The 15,886-nt window shown below is 60.6% G+C and overlaps 2 protein-coding genes across 14 annotated transcripts; one reads left to right on the top strand and one right to left on the bottom strand.

Moving 5' to 3' along the window:
- Nucleotides 1–744: 744 nt before the first annotated feature.
- PATL1 (PAT1 homolog 1, processing body mRNA decay factor) lies at nt 745–8,788 on the bottom strand. Of its 2 annotated transcripts, none has more exons than XM_085063703.1 (19): nt 8,656–8,788; nt 7,351–7,462; nt 7,055–7,266; nt 6,906–6,983; nt 6,147–6,341; nt 5,957–6,058; nt 5,703–5,792; nt 5,356–5,567; nt 5,195–5,284; nt 4,888–5,065; nt 3,773–3,896; nt 3,587–3,684; nt 3,445–3,504; nt 3,197–3,345; nt 2,707–2,866; nt 2,394–2,543; nt 1,907–1,998; nt 1,572–1,721; nt 745–1,395 (listed from the first exon to the last, which is right to left on the bottom strand). In XM_085063703.1, exons 1-19 carry the CDS (start codon nt 8,686–8,688, stop codon nt 1,374–1,376), a joined length of 2,307 nt encoding a protein of 768 aa, XP_084919829.1. In that variant the 5' UTR covers nt 8,689–8,788; the 3' UTR covers nt 745–1,373. The 2 variants fall into 2 exon arrangements, with proteins under 2 accessions (XP_084919829.1, XP_084919830.1); XM_085063704.1 differs by lacking the exon at nt 8,656–8,788 and adding an exon at nt 7,935–8,061.
- A 38-nt stretch (nt 8,789–8,826) lies between these two features.
- Nucleotides 8,827–15,798, top strand: STX3 (syntaxin 3). Of its 12 annotated transcripts, none has more exons than XR_014852829.1 (11): nt 8,925–9,059; nt 10,443–10,520; nt 10,600–10,699; nt 10,794–10,868; nt 10,987–11,054; nt 11,525–11,633; nt 11,830–11,903; nt 11,994–12,128; nt 12,802–12,912; nt 14,081–15,221; nt 15,421–15,798. XR_014852829.1 is itself a non-coding variant. In XM_085063706.1 (11 exons), exons 1-10 carry the CDS (start codon nt 9,030–9,032, stop codon nt 15,196–15,198), a joined length of 858 nt encoding a protein of 285 aa, XP_084919832.1. In that variant the 5' UTR covers nt 8,925–9,029; the 3' UTR covers nt 15,199–15,221; nt 15,421–15,798. The 12 variants fall into 12 exon arrangements, 5 of the variants coding, with proteins under 5 accessions (XP_084919834.1, XP_084919832.1, XP_084919831.1 ...); XR_014852830.1 differs by having other exon boundaries at nt 13,508–15,221; XR_014852834.1 differs by lacking the exon at nt 12,802–12,912 and adding an exon at nt 12,650–12,729 and having other exon boundaries at nt 15,121–15,221.
- The last annotated feature ends 88 nt before the right edge of the window (nt 15,799–15,886 follow it).

Here is a 15,886-nt window from a genome sequence, read left to right as displayed (position 1 = left end):
CCACCCACGCCCGCATCCCATTGGCGACCAGGGCGACAGCGGGGGAGCTCGCGCGTTTCCATTGGGTAAGGGCGGGCGCTTGGCCTGTCAATCAGGCGGGGAGCCAATGGGCGGGGGAGCGTCGCGCCGCGCGTGGTGACGCCAAGCAATGAGTCACCCGCCAGCGATTGGTGGGGGGCAGGGCTTCGCGCTACGCGCACCGCTAGTGGCTGAGGAGACGCCACGCCCCCTGCCCTCTGCCCACTCAGGGGTCGGGGGTTCGAGACCCCTGAAGGGACAGAGCGGCGGCATGGGGCAGACAAGGAGAGGCTAGGCTGGCAGCAGTATACAATTCATCTTTATTTACAATACCCTATAAAAATGTAAATTTAGAAACTTTATTCTCATTAACCAGAACCAAAATCTGGGAAGGAGGGGGGAGAAAAAACAACAACAACAACAAAAAAAAAAAACAAAACCAAAACCCCAAAAAATCCAAGCAAATGAAATTAAGAAAAAAACGAAAAAAGGGAGGGAAAAAAAGACAAAAAAAAAAAAAAGGCAGCCAAAAATAACAAACAAAAAAATCAGGAAAAGAAAAAAAGCGCAAAGCAATAAAATAATAATAGATGAACTTTCCACTTGATCTGTCAGAGGTAAAGGACTGGGAGCCGCAGAGGAGGGGGCTGGTTAATGCCGGGAGGAATTCCGGGGTGTAAAATCCCTACATGTGCAAATCTCTTGGTTTTTTTTCTTTTTAAAAGAAAAAAAAAAAAAAAAAAAAAAAAAATCCCCCAACCACCACCACCACCTTCCCAAGGAGCAGCACAGCTGAATCCACCTTGATTCAACCCCGAGGGGACAGAGACCTTGCTGTGCCCTCCCACCCCCCCGGAACTGCTGGAGCTGATCACAGGGGGAGGGAAGGAGCCGAACTTTGGGAAGACAAGGCAAGTGTGCAAAACAGGTGTGTGAAGTGTGGGGAAGGGTGGGAAGCGGAGCTCAGTGCTTGTGGGAAGGGCTGGAGAAGGAGCACGGAAGGAGTGGGAAACCCCTGGCCATCAATGTGGAGCGAGGGCCTCCCTGCTTCCTGGGATCCTCAGTAGTATGTGTGTGTGTGTGTGTCTGTGTCTGTGTTTGGGGGGAGAAGCAGCAGCTTTTGGGGATGCAGAGGGGGCCGGGAGGAAATCAGGAGCATCAGGGAAAGGCAGCACTTTGTGGGAAAGAGGGGAGCAGCCAAACATCCCCTTCTTCCCGCTGATCCAGGGACTGGTGGGCAGAGTGCCCCTTGTGCCAGCCTGGGCATCGGAGGAGGTGTGGGGTGAACTGTGTGCCCTCCATCCATTCCATCCTTTCTCTGGAACATTCCGGTGGTGGCGAGGAGCCACGGAGATCTACCGGATCCCGTGCACTAAGCTAGAACCAGGGAACAACAGTGGGGGGATCAGAGGGAGGCAACGATTCCCATCTCCCTAAGCTGCTTTTCCCCACTCCACTCGACCAGCTGCACCCCCACCTCTGGTTTCCCCCTTTTCCCAGCCCCCTGGTGGGACACAGCCACATTCCCACGGGAAAAGAGGGCTGGTACTCACTGCAGTTTCGTCTCCAGCAGGTTCAGCTTCTGCTGGTCGACATAGCGAGAGAAGAGGGAGATCAAGTTGGAGGGGATGGACATGGGCTTTGCCAAGGCTCCCTGAGGGATCCGCAGGAGCTCCCGGGTCGCCATGAGCATCAGCTCCGTCCTGCCAGAAAAAAGCACAGGAGAAGGGAGCAGTGAGAAGTGCAGGGAATGCTGGGAGGGTAGGAGCTCCCCAGTTTCCCTGGGGGAAGGATTCCAGGAGCCTGGAAGCTACCTTTTCCTCCCCAAGGGGCTGGGAATGTGGTGACATTCCAGGCAGGAGAATCCCAGCCCGGGACAGGGACTCACCATTGGTTGTCCTGCATCAGCTCTGTGTTCATGTCTGAGCTCTGCAATTCCTCCCCTCGGCTCAGGACCAGGTACAGCAGGGACAGACCGAACTGTAGGGATAGGGAGGGGATCAGTCACCTCCAAGCATTCCTTGGGAGAATCCCCACCACTTTCCAACCCTCCTGGGAACGCTGGCGCAAGCGGGAACATCCCTGCCTGCCTTTGCAAGAAGAGGAAGAAAAGACCACAGACCACTCCCTGCCCAGGAGGGACTTACAGGAGCAGCATTCTGACCCCAAATTCCAGGACTGGAGCATGGAGCATAGCAGGATAGACCCAGAAGCTGCTGCCGGGCTGCAGCAGAGCCCGGGGCCACCTAAGACTGTTAATTAATGTGCCATACACCCTCATTAATTAGCGAGGGGAATGCTGGGAGCTCCACCCGGTCGCTGAGAGGCTGCTGGGGCAATTCCCTAGGCTGGGAAGGGGTGGGGATGAGGAGCACCTTGTTTTGGAGCACAGCAGTGAGGTGCAGGTTGGTGGGAGCGGCGGCGCTCTGAGGTAGGTTTGTGAGCTGCTGCACAAGGCTGGTGACTGTTCCCAAGGGAAGGTGGTAGAGGACATGGGAAAAGGGCCTCAAGAGGCAGGGAAGCACCTGTGGATAAAGGACACACAGCTGGGAGCTCCACACTCTTCCCTCTGCCTGGCTGCAATTGCAAACATCTCCCACACAGCCCCTCCAAACCTCTAGCACCCTCCCAGGAAAGGAATCACCATCCTGAAGACACACAGAGCCCTCTCAACCTCTGGAATCTCACCTCATCCTGAGCATCCTTCTTGATGAGGAAGGGCAGGTTCCTGGCTGTGGCCATGAGCACGTCAGCCGCTTGCTCTGGACCCAGGAAGGGAAGGATCCGGGCCACCAGGCGCTTTCCTTTCCGGATGCACATGATCTGCATGAAGTGGTCATCACTCAGCCTGAGAAGAGGAGAAGAAAGGTGCCAACCCTCACCTGGGAGCATCCCAGGGCTATCCCATGGCTGGATCTGCCACAGTACCAGGTGGAAAACACACCCATGCCTCAAAAAACAGCCCAGAGGAGGAAAAAACAGTGCAGGAATGATATCCCTAACTCTCAGCTCTGCCTGTTGGAGTGGATACAAGTTGTGACTTTGTAACCACAACAAGGGGAAAATGGCCAAAAAAAAGTTATTTCAGCCCCCTGGAAGAGTCAAGCAGATCCATGGAAAACCGGTTTGAGCTGCTCTATGTGGTCCCAGAGCGTCAAAGCTTCCAAACCCCGCTCACCTGTCCTGCCCAGGCGCCTTCCCCCTCAGATTGTCGTACATGTCACAGATCTTCTGCTTCCTCTCCCCCATCAGGGCTGGCCGCTCCCCTTCCAGGCTCAGGAGGTAGCGGCGCTCGTAGTCCTCCACATCCAGGAGGAGACTGTATGTCTGCAGGAAGCATGGATCACTCAGGGAATCATGGAATCGGTTGGGTTGGCCCACCCTTCATTCCACCACTGACCTCTGAAGCTTGTGGCACAAACTCACCTTCTCAATCGTGACGAGGGTCTGCCGCCTCTTATCCCGGACCTGCTTCTCCTTCGTCTCCTGCCAGGGAGCGAAGAGGGAATCAGGGCTGTGGGAAGCAGCCACAGGGCTGTGTTGGAAGAGAGGAAGGCCATGAACTCACATCATCCTCGCTGCGGGACGTCACCACGGCGTCGATCATCTTCCGGGGGTTGTTGACGCTGGAGACAGTGAGTTTTCCCAGCGAGCCCTCAAACTGCACTGCAGGAAAAAGGGAGCAGGGAAGCAGAGGGATGAATCCACCGAATCTTTGGATAAAATGAGCCCTGGGGCTGCTGGAGGGTTTTACCTGGCTTGTAGGTGTGCTCCAGCTTGGCCACCTGAGGGGTGATGAGTTTAGTGCGCTCCTTCTTGGGACCGTCCCCATGGACTTCCTCAGCAGCTGCCAACTTCTCCAGCTTCTGGAAGTAATTCTGAGGCAGGGAGAGGAACAGTTGAGAGCCTTCTCCCAAAAACCATTGGCTATCTCCCTTTCCTCAGCTCCAGCATTTTCCCAACATCATTCAAGCCACAGCTGATTCCATTCTCCTCTCCCATCCCTCAGAATGACAGAGATCAAGGCTCATCCTCAGCCCTCTCTCAGCACAATGACAAATCCATTCTCTCTGTGGGGCTCCCAATCCTTCCCAGCACATCCCAGTTAGCCTGCCTTGCTCCATTGGCACTCTGCCAGGGTCTCCCCACCCCATCCACCCCCTTTCGCAATGACAGAGCTTTGCTGACTCACATCCTGCACCAGTTCCTCTTCTCTACTGGGACCAGCTCACCCACAGATCCCAAAAACCTCTGCGACGTCCAGAAGGGACGGACCCAATGGTCATAGTTCTCCCACCCCATTCAGACTTCCAGTGTCCATCCCAGGTATTTCCCCCTTCCTATGTGGAGTCTCAAATGGTCCCTCAGCCACGACCTTGCTCCATCTGCTCCAAATCTGGCTTTTACCAGCACTGTCTAGCATTTCCTATTGCTGAACTGGAAAACACCAGGAGCAATCTCTCCCTATCCACCTTCTCCACTGCTCTCTTTGGATTCTCTTTGAATCCCAGCACCACCATTCCTAGTCAGACCTGAGCCAAGGATCTCTTCTGAATTTTCCATGTAGCACCTTCCCTGTTTTCCATTCCAGGGGTTTTATCCTGGCTCTGTCACACTTCTGATAGAGAGGAGCTGCTCTCCTGTTATCCCAGACCTAACATCCCAACATCTCCTCACTCCTGGAAATCTCACCCAAGAAGAGGAAGGCAGCTGTTCCTGGGCATGCTGATCCCACCTGGTCCCTCCACCTTCCTCTTCCAGGGAGAAAAACAATCCAGAAGTGTTTCGTCCACCCCATCTCTCTCTGGACCGGCATCCCCTTCCCACCCAATATCCAATGGACAGAGGGAAGATCCTGCTCCCAAGTACCTGATAATAGTAATCATCCAGGTAGGGATCAGTACTCTGCAGCTGCATCATCTGGATCTTGGACACCCAGTCCTTTTCCCGCTGCAGCATGAGGTTGGCGTAGGGATCCTTACGGATCTGCTCCTGATGGCTGCTCCGGTGGCCCCCTCGGTCCCCCCCGTTGAGGCTCCGGTGCTGGCTGGCAGGAGAAGAAGGGCACCTGTGAGCACACCGGAGCTACAGGAAGGGACAGAGAGGGGGGACAGGTGACCCCAGAAGCAGGACACGTCCCCGTGCCACGTGGCCCCGTCCCTGTGCCCGCACTCACTTCCGGTTCTGCTGCTGCCGCTGGTGCAGGAGCCGGCGGTGCTGGGGATGCAAATGGGTCGTATCCGGTCGGAACATCTGGTGCTGTGGCCTGGGGAGAGAGGGGATGTCAGGGATGGATGTGGGGAGTGGGCGGGATGCCGGGACAGGGATAGCACTGACCTCAGGTTCTGCAGGTGGGATCCAGGACCAGGAGGGTGCGACAGCTGCGAGGGGGGTGGAGCGGGGGGAGCCCCAAAAAAGGCACGGAACCCTCCGGCTGGGGACAGCATCTGCCCAACTCTGCCCTGGAGCAGCTTGGGATTCACAGAGGGCAGCGGGCTCCCCACCAGCCCGGACACCCGGGCAAACTGGCTGGGGGACATTCGGCCAGCCTGGAGGGGCAGGGAGGACACCTGGAGTCAGCCAGGCAGGAACAGGATCTGGGATGGCCAGCAAGAACCACAGACAGCCAAATCCCGGAGCCGCGCAGAGAGGAAGGTGGGATAAAGCACAGGAAGGGGCTTTACCTGGGCTCCTCCAAGCAGCTGGGCTCTCTGCAGGTGTGTGAGAACAGGAGAGACGCTGTGGGGGAACGGGTGGCCCAGGAGGGAGGAATTCTGGGGAAAGAGATGGGAAGAGGGGGCCCAGTCACAGACCAGGACTGGCAGATGGGACAAACTCCAGGAAGGCCAGGTTCCATGGAGCGGGGATGAGCCACAGGAACACAGGGAGGTTTTGGTGGGGACTGGATCAATCCCCAAAAAGAGGGAAAGCTGGATACCGGAACATTGCAGAGCTGGTTGGGGGACATCCCCTCTCCATAGGGAGCAGGATAACGCTGCGGCATGGTAGCTCGGATGTGGACAGGCTTGGGACACAGGATCTGGGAGGAGGGAAGTGGCATGCTCACTTCTCCTGGGAAGCAGCCTGCAGCTTCACGAGCCATGGGAAGTTGGGAGGCAGGGAGGTACCTGCTGGTTGAAGTTTGGGATGGCAGCCTGTTTGGGGGGAGTGCCAATGGGAACGGCTCGGACCGGGGGGCTCCCGATGATCGGGGATGAGGAGCGCCGGGGTAGCGCCCGCTCCGACAGATCTCGTTCCTCATCCTGAGCCTGCGGAGGCCTCTGGGGCAGAGCATAATCCAGCACGGACACCGACGGCATCTCCTGCGGGAGGAAACCCCCCCCAGGGTCACACACTGGAACAGGGAGGAGGGTCATTGTCCCCCTCTTCTTCCTGCCGGCCCTTCAAGTCCCACTGCACTTCCCTGGGATCCCCACCCGATGCTGGGCATTCCTGGAGCACACCTGACTGCCAACAGCATCCTATTTGGGATGACAGGGCATGGGGTGGGAATTCTGGGTCACCTCCCAGCCCGGCAGAGCTGGGAGAGGGTTGGCCACTCAGCACTTCAAAGCCTGACTCTTAATGAAACCACAAGAACATGAAAATCCTCTGCCTCCAGGCACCAACATTCCCAAATCCTGCTGGGAGTCCTGCAATCCCTCACACATCACCAGGTATCCTGAATCAGCGACAGACAACCATGCCAGCCATCCAGGCTCTGAGGGGGAACAAGGGATGACAGCTACGAGGGTCCCCAATGAGCCATGGATGCAGCCGGAGGGAAGCAGGACACTCTGCTGCTGCACGCCCAGTTTATCCCACCCAGCTGGCTGCCACAGGAACTTGGGCTCACCAGGGAAGAGCCCCTGCCCCCAGCACCCTACCTGAGTGAGGAGCGGCCCCCGGATGCGCCGCAGCACGGCCGAGCTGTCCCAGATGCTGGAATTCAGCCCTCCAGGTTGCTGGTGAGCACAGGGAGAGTCAGAACAGTGCCACAGGATCCATCCCCACATCCCCCTGGACCCATTCCCACCTGTGGGGGACCCCTGGTGTGCACGGCCTGCATGATGGCCGGGTCCTCCAGCTCGCTGTCAATGACGAGCCGTGTGAGTCTCTCGGCCAGCGCATCCTCGGGATCGCCCAGAATGTCCCCATCATTCCCGATGGGACCATCTGGCTCCCGGCTAGACCCCGCCTTGTCTTCCAGCTCTGCCAGCCGCTCGTGGGCCTCCTGCCAGTCGTCATCTGCAAGGGGGTACAGGGTGAGGGATGTAGGGCAGGGAGACCTGTGGGGTCAGGGGGATCTGGGAGTAACACTCAGGGTCTCACCGATGGCCCCGGCCCCGAAGGTGTCATCATTGAACTGGTCGATGTCTTCATCCTCTTCCCCCAGGGCCTGGAAGGCATCTTCATCCTCGTCCAGCGGGCAGTCCTCCAGGGACTGGGACAGCAGGGAACGCGGTCAGCCCCATTATACCTCGCTAATGATCCCCCAACCCATTATACCTACACAGTAACCCCCCTTAACCAGTGATACCTCCCCCAGCCCCATTACCCACGGAAATCTCCCCGACCCATTATTCCTATACACTGACTCCCCCAACGCGTTATATCTCTCCAATGACCCTCCACACCTAGAGTGACCCCTCCCGTTATGCGCCCCCCCCCAGCCCATTATAGGTCCCCAATGTCCCACCCAGACCACTTCTGTCACCCTACAGTCCCTCCCAGCCCCTGAGGCCCCCTCAGTGACCCTCCTCAACTCATTTTACCTCCTCCGCCCCAGCCCGTTATACCCCCCCCACCCCGTTACACCGCCCCGGTGCCCTTCCGGCGCGGTGCTCCCGCAGGCCCCGCGGAACCGGGACCCGGCCCCGCCCGCCCTGGCCCCCCCCCGGCCCCTCCCAGCTCACCGGGTACCGGAACATGGCAGCGCCGGCGCCCCCCGCCCGCAGGCTCCGCGCCGCCCGACCAGGCCCCGGGCCCCGCCGCGCATGCGCCGCATGACGTCACCCTCCGCCACAGCCCCGCGCCCCGTTCGCCGGCGAGCGACGGGGCGGAGCTAACATTGGCTCCGCCTCCGGGACACGCCCCCTCCGCATGGGTTTCTTAAAGGGGCAGCGTCCCTTTTTCTCCCTCCCGCAGCGGCGACACCCGCGTTCCCCCCCTCAGCCGTGCCCCGCCGGTATCACCCCATCCATAGCCCCAGCAGTGCCCCACAGCCCTGTCTCCAGCTGTGTTCCACCCATAGCTATGTCCCCCACCCGTGTCCCCTCTCCCCAGCTATGTCCCCCAGCTGTGACCCCTGTTCCCAGTCATGCCCCTCAGTTGTGTCTCCTGTTTGCAACCATGTGCCCACGCCGTCTCCTATCCCTGCTTATGTCCTCCGTCTCCACCTGTGTCCCCTCAACTGTGCCCTGTATCCATAGTTGTGTCCCATTTCCAGCTGTATCCCCAGATGTGACCCCTATCCATAGCCTTGTCCCCCCGAGTCGTGTCCCCTGCCGTGACCCACATCCACAGCTGTGTCCCCAGCTGTGTCCCCATCCGCATCCCCTGTCCCCCAGCTGTGTCCCCTGTCCCCAGCTGTCCTCCCGCTGCAGCCACACGTGGCAGGTGGTGACACGTCCTCACCGTGTGACCCCCGTGGGGGACCAGCTTCCTCATCGCCTCCAAACCCACATCCTCCCCCACCTCTGTCACCTCCCGGGGTGCCCGGGGGCCACCCCCAGCTGTTGCCTTCAGCGGGTCCGGTGTCCCCGGCTGTCCCAGGTGAACGGGTGGCTCCACCTCGTCCCTCCCCTCGGCGCCTTCCTTGTGCCCGTCACTGGGGATTAGCGCAGGGACAGCCCCGGGCTTGGGGACAGGCACAGGGGACAGGGCCACCCGCCACCTCGCCTGGATGTAGGAGGCCTGGCCGAGCGGCGAGGACCGAGGGTGACACCCCCCATCCCTGCCCTGAGCGAGGACGGGGACGCCCGCGCGCCCCCCCAGCCCTTGGGGGCACCATGAAGGACCGGCTGGAGCAGCTCAAGGCGGTGAGGAACCCCCGGCGTGGGGAGGGGACAGGGAACACCCCCAGGGGCCCCTCAGGAGATGGGTGACACCGGGATGGGGGTCACAATCCCATGGTGGGTGGGGGCGTCACGGGGATAGAGGACCTCAAAAACCAAGACTGTGGTAGATGGGGACGTCACGGGGTGGATGTCACCGAAATGCCACCCCACGGTGCGTGGGGGTGTCACGGGGATGGGGGGACCTCAGACCTCCTATGGTGGATCAGGGTCTCGGGGACACCCCAGTCCATGGTGGGTGGGGACACCACGGGATGGATGGCACTGAGAGCCCACCCCGCGGTGCGGGGGTGTGTCCCGGGGGTCACTCCATGGCGGATGGGGGACCCTGAGCCCCTCTGCAACAGAGTGTCAGGTGGGAGGGATTGGGGGGGTCATCCCGGTGCGGTTTGGGGTACAGAGGGTGTTCTGGGGTGATGTGACCCCCCAGTCGAATCCTGTCCCCCCACGCCGTGGGGTGCAGTGGGGGGACACCAGCCCCCGCGCGGGCTGTGGAGGTGGGTGTCCATCCCACGGGGGGGTGGCGGTGGATTTGGGGTACCCACACCCCATCCTGCACCCCACACTTCCCTGTGTTCCCACCAGCAGCACCGCTTCCTTCTCCCTTTTCCCGCTCTGCCGTGGGGCCCCACTTCCCCCCGCTCCTGGGGGGCTCCCCCCACTCGCCAGCTTCATCTCCCCATGGATTGTGGGGGTCCCAGCAGCCCCCCAACTGGCGGCCTGGCCCCCAGCCATGGCAGGGAGGCTTCGCAGGGATTTACCAGGATTATGGAGCCATCAGATAAAGCCCTCGGGGGGGAGCGAAGGGATTAATTTTATTTTTACTCTGGCAGCAGGAAGAGGGGGGTGGGGGGTCCCAGCTTGGGGTCTTTCCCCCTCCCCAGGACACCTCAGCAAGACCCTCGGGGTGCTGGTAGAGCTGAGGGGGTGAGGGGAGGCAGAGAGGCTGGGGTTGAATTTTGGGAAGGGCTGGATTTGGGAGCAGATGGGTGGGGGCCCAGGCACGACACTGGGGTGAGGGCCACCGGCCACCTTTGTGCCACCCGGGGCTGCCCCAGACCTGCTGTGGGGCCACGGTTCGGGACATAAACCCTGTCCCATCCCCATCCCATTGCTGGCCCTGTCCCCTCTCTCTGGCCAAGCCCAGCAATCCCCTAATTCCTGGCCGTGTGTGGCCAGATGTGAGCTGGGCTTGGCTCCCCCCCCGTCTCTCCCCCGCTGCAGATGTCGCCCCCTGTGCCACCACATACCCATGACTACTCCCCCCGTGTCCCTGTCACCCCCGGGGATGCCCCTGGGAGGCACTGGCAGGGTAGGGCTTCCCCCCTGAGCACTGTGTCCCAACAGAAGCAGGATGCGGATGATGAGGAGGAGCTGGAGATCGCTGTGGACAACACGGCATTCATGGATGAGTTCTTCTCAGAGGTGAGGGAAGGCAGGGAGAGGGGCTGGGGGGCACAGGGCTGCCTCCTAACCCCCTCAAAATCCTTCTGGACATGCCCAGATTGAGGAGACCCGGCAGAACATTGACAAGATCTCAGAGAACGTGGAGGAAGCCAAGAAGCTCTACAGCATCATCCTCTCAGCCCCCATCCCAGAGCAGAGTGAGTGTGGTCACAGCGTCCCCATGCCCTCCCCTGGTCGTGGGGACACTCCCTAGGGACATTCCCACGGTGGCTCACATCCGTGATCCCACAGAGACCAAAGATGACCTGGAGCAGCTGACGGCAGAGATCAAGAAAATGGCCAACAGCGTCCGCAACAAGCTGAAGAGTAAGTGGCCCTGTCCCCACCGCTGTGTCACGGGTGGCCCTGTCCCAGTGGGGACACTGGGATCACAGGGACTGGCAGTGAGAAGATTCCTGATGGGCTGGGATCTGGCTGTCTCCAGGTATGGAGAGGAACATCGAGCAGGACGAGGCACGATCCTCCGCTGACCTCCGGATACGCAAGTCCCAGGTGAGCTCCAGGAACAGGGCTGTACCCATCCAGTGTCCCCAGGTCCCACCCTGTGCCCCATGGGGTGGGGATGTGGCATATCCAGGTGTCCCCAAGTCTCCCAGCTCTATCCCCAGCAGCACCCTGGGATCCCAAGCTTCATATTGCTCTGCCCAGAGTGACTGGTCTGACTGGTCACTGGTCCTGTCCCCAACGCCAGCACCCCATTTTGTCCCCTGGGCAGTATCACACCTCTGTCCTTGCTCCTGCCCCGGGGAAAATTGCCCACGGGGACATGCCAGGCCTGGAGTGTTCCATGTCCCCGTCCCCAGCACCAGCTCCAGTCCCCTAGGGTTGGGACTTGGTGGGCTGTCCCCTGCCCCAAGTCCTTGTTCCCCAGGCTGGGGAGGTGCCATGCCCAGGGTGTCCCCAGCCGCACATCTTTGTCCCTGTCCCCATCCTCACGCCCTTGTCCCTGTCCCTGTCCCCAGCACTCAGTCCTGTCCCGCAAGTTCGTGGACGTCATGACCAAGTACAACGAGGCGCAGGTGGATTTCCGGGAGCGGAGCAAGGGCCGGATCCAGCGCCAGCTGGAAATCAGTGCGTGACCGCGGGTGGGCTGGGTGGGCTCTGGGCCATCAAACTCCACCCTTTTCGGTGAAGTGGGAGGAGACAACCCTTGAAGACCCCTCCCCGTTTGGCCAAGTTTGTAAAGTTGGTGGGGCCAGGGCATACAGGCTCCACCCATTTTTCGAGTGGGCGCGGCCTGATCCCACTCCACTCCATGCTCCCACAGCCGGCAAGAACACGACCGATGAGGAGCTGGAGGAGATGCTGGAGAGCGGGAACCCGTCCATCTTCACCTCGGGGGTGAGGCTTGACATGCCAGGGGGACATGGTGGGGTCACAAGGGGTGTCACAGGGCCAGGCCTCCCCGCTGACATTCCCCTGTCCATGCAGATCATGGACTCACAGATCTCGAAGCAGGCGCTGAGCGAGATCGAGGGGCGGCACAAGGACATCGTGCGCCTGGAGAGCAGCATCAAGGAGCTCCACGACATGTTTGTGGACATTGCCATGCTGGTGGAGAACCAGGTATGGGGGGGACACACAGGGACCTGGCCGTGGGGACATGGAGGTGGGCGGGGACCTAAGTATGCCTAAGTATGGGGTCACGGGGACAGGCAGGCACCTGGGCATGGGGTCACAGGGATGAGCAGGGACCTGTGTATAGGGACATGGACATGAGCAGGGATTTGGGCACAGGGTCACAGGGACAAGCAGAGATCTGTGGATGGGGTGAACAGGGACAAGTAGCAACCTGTGACCAAGGACAAGCAGGAGTCACAGGGACCACGGGTTGGAGTGATGCAGGGTGTGTGGTGACCACTGCACATATCCCAGTGGGACCCTGTAGTGGCCTGGAAGGGACGCAGGAGTGCCCCCCGCCTGGGGTAGTGCCGTCCCCTCTCTCAGCCCCTCTCTGTCCCTCCATGCCACGCGAGGAGCTGCCGCGCACCCTGGGGATGGTGGGTGAGTACCTTCGTGTGTGGCCATGCCACGTGCTTTGGGTCCATGTCACTGTGTCCCCATCAACCCTGTTCCCTCTCCCCCAGGGTGGGCTGCTGGATAACGTGGAGCAGAGCATGTGGAGCAGAGCACAGAGGCGATCTGGTGCCGGGGCCAGGTGTGCCAGGTGGGTGGGTGCCAGCACCCCGGGGTGCTCTCAGTGTCCCCCCCTCTCTCTGTGTCCCCGGGTGCTCCGTAGGGAGCCATGATCGACCGCATAGAGAACAACATGGACCAGTCTGTGGGATTTGTGGAACGGGCCGTGGCTGACACCAAAAAGGCTGTGAAGTACCAAAGTGAGGCCAGGAGGGTGAGACAGACTGACATTCCTGGTGTGCCCTCCATAACCCCCAGCGTCCCCTCTGTAGTCCCCAATGTCCCCTCTGTAGCCCCCAGCATGGCAGGGGTACCCCCAGTGTCCCCCTCTGGCCCTCAGTATGCCTTCACATCCCCCAGTGTTCCCAGCATCTCCCCATATCCTCCAGCAGCCCTGAAAGCCCTTTGTGGCCCTCAGCTACCCCTCGTGTCCCCTAGAGCATCCCAATGGCTCCCGCCTACCCTCAGTATCTCCTCATATCCTCCAACAGCCCTGAGATCCCTTTATTTCCCCCAGTTACCTCCTGTCCCTCTCAGCCACCCCTCGTGTCCCCCAGCTGACCCCAATGACTCCTACATCCCCCCAGTGATCCCATGGGGGATTGGCACCTCTGTCCCTCTGTGTCCCTCTGTGTCCCCTCACCATGCCTGAGCCCCCTCCCACCCTCAGGTGTGATGAGCTGGTGAGGGCTCAGCCCCTCCTGCCTTGTCCCCAGGGTCTCTGGTTTTTCAGGGCCCCTCGGTGCCCCCATGTCCCCCTACATGGGACAGGTGTCACCACTCCCCCATCTCGCCCCTGTACCCCCCAGAAGCTGCTGATTTTGGTGGCAGTGGCCGTGCTCTTCCTGGGGACAGTTGCCCTCATCATTGGACTCTCGGTGGGGCTGAACTCGAAATAGCTCCTGGGGCGGGGGTCTGTAAGTGTTTGGGCACAGGGGACCCCCACTGTGGGGACATGGAGCCCTTAGGGGTCCCAATGTCATCTCCAGCTTGGGGGGCTTCAGTTGGCGTTTGGCGCTGTTGGGGGGCTGGGGATGGTGGTTTCTTGGTGTGTGCTGGTCAGTAGTCTTGGGTTTGTGGTGCTCAGGGTCTGGTTTTTGGGGTCTGCTGTGTTTGGGGTCTGCAGTGCTCAGAGGTCTCTGGTGCTGTTTGGGATCTGCATTTTTTGGGGTTTGCAGTGCTTGAAGGTCTGGATTGCTTGGGGTCCGTGGTGCTCTGGGGTTTGCGTTTTTGGGGGGCTGCAGTGCTTGGGGGTACATGTTACCTAAGGCTCTGGATTTTGGCTCTTTCCCACATCCGTCTGCCATCCTTGCTCCCTCTTTCCTGCTGCGGTCCCATTCCCTTCCCCACCAGCGCCTCCAGCTCCCCTTTCCCTCCTCCAGACGCTCTCGACCATCCCAGCGGCGTCACCTCCCGGCAGGATCCTCCCTGGCACTGATCCTGGACCCCTCCTCTCCCTGATTCTCCCGGACCTGCTGCTCCCAGCCCTCCGTGTCCCGATTGCCGCCACAGTCTGAGGCACCGCCACCTTTCCCGCCCATCCTGACGGTCCCCGGGATCTGCCCCTCATGTCCCTGTCGGAAGGGGACAGGGTTCCATCCGTGGGGACGTGGCCGCTGGTGCCACAGCCCCAGCGAGGGGTGACAAGGACACGAATCCGAGGGCCGGACGTTCACCCGCCCGGGCATCCCAGTGGAATGAGAGTGGGAATAGGGACAGGACATGCAGTTTGCTGGCACCAGCGTGGTTTGCTGGCACCGTGCTGTGACAGACAGAGCTGTCGGGGTCCCTGTCCCCTCTTGGCTTTGATATCCGGGTGGGAGGATGTGGCGATGGTGGATATTTAACTCCCATTGTAATAAAATCGCGGCTGATCCGCCCTGAGCATCCTCCCCGTGCCGGCGCCGGGAACACCCAAAGCCACCGGCACGGCTCCGGCTCGGCTCACGGTGTCCGGGAATCTGGGGGCTGGACCGGCCCCGTTTCCCGGTGCTGTAGGACACGAGCGGGGAGCGCTGGGCTGGGGACACCCCCAACCCCTGGGTCCTGCCCAGACTGTCCCCCCCGCCCCTTCAAGCTTTTGGGTAAGTCACAGTGTTTGGTCACCTGTCCCAGGGGACACTGCCACTGTCATCTCCCTGTGCTATGCACAGCCAGCTCACACCTGCCCTGCCTCCTTCCCTGTCCCCCCACAGCCCCTGTCCTTGTATTCCTTGTCCCCTGCCCTATCCCCATCCCTTCTCCTCCCTCATGAGCCCCTGCCCTTGTTCTTTGCCTCCCTCCCCATTCCTTGTCCCTCTCCCCAACTCCTGTCCCTTCTTCCCAGCCCCATCCTTATCCCTTGTCCTACCCAGCCCATTCCCTGTCCCTGTCCCCCTCCCCAGCCGTGTCCCTGCCTCACATTCCCTGTCTCCCCGAGCAGAAGAAGATCATGATCATGTTGTGCTGCATCATCCTCGCCGTCATCCTGGCTGCCAGCATCGGGAGCATCTTCTCCTGAGCCCCCTACCCGCTGCCCTCCAGGTGACAGAGACAGGGCTGGGGGTGCCACAGGGGGTCCCCAGTAGCCCCCAATCCCAGGGAGGGGGTTCGTGCCTTGCAGGGGTTGGATTCACCCCCTAGGTGTCCCCAGGTTGCCACTCTGGGGAGGGATAGGGATGGTGACAGCACTGGGAGCCATGTCCCCTTCCTTGATGTCACTTCATCTTCCTCCCCATCACAGGTGGCCTTTTCCCCTCCTGCCTCCCGCCTGGATGATCCATCGGAGAGACCCCGGCCAAACCCTGATCCCCGGAGCCCTGAGGACATCCCACATGTCCCCGGAGGAGTGGAGCCTACCTGTCGTGCTCCCCCCTCCCATCCCAGCACAAAGTTCCCCTCGCTCCTTCTCCTCCACTCGGGTGACAGTTGGTGGCCGCTGTGACAAGCAGCCCCTCCTCGGTGGCATGGAGCGGCCGGAGGGGCTGTGTCCCTCTCTGGGGGCGACACAAGGCTCTGCCTTGCCGGGGCAGCCGGAGGAGCCTCTCCCTGTGCTTGGAGCTCCTTGGATGTGCAGCCACTCATGCTGGAGCCTTCCTCCTCAATAAAGAGCTCACCCACACTCTGCCTCGTGGCTTCAACCTCATCCATGGATCCCCTAGGATACTTCCAACTCCGTAACCCTCTTCAGGATAGAGAGCTTTGTGCCT

The sequence above is a fragment of the Lichenostomus cassidix genome, chromosome 5, assembly GCF_008360975.1.
Source record: "Lichenostomus cassidix isolate B80296 chromosome 5, HeHo_3.0, whole genome shotgun sequence".
Taxonomy (NCBI): domain Eukaryota; kingdom Metazoa; phylum Chordata; class Aves; order Passeriformes; family Meliphagidae; genus Lichenostomus; species Lichenostomus cassidix.
Note: the sequence above shows the minus strand (reverse complement) of the source record. Positions and strands in the feature narration are given on the sequence as shown.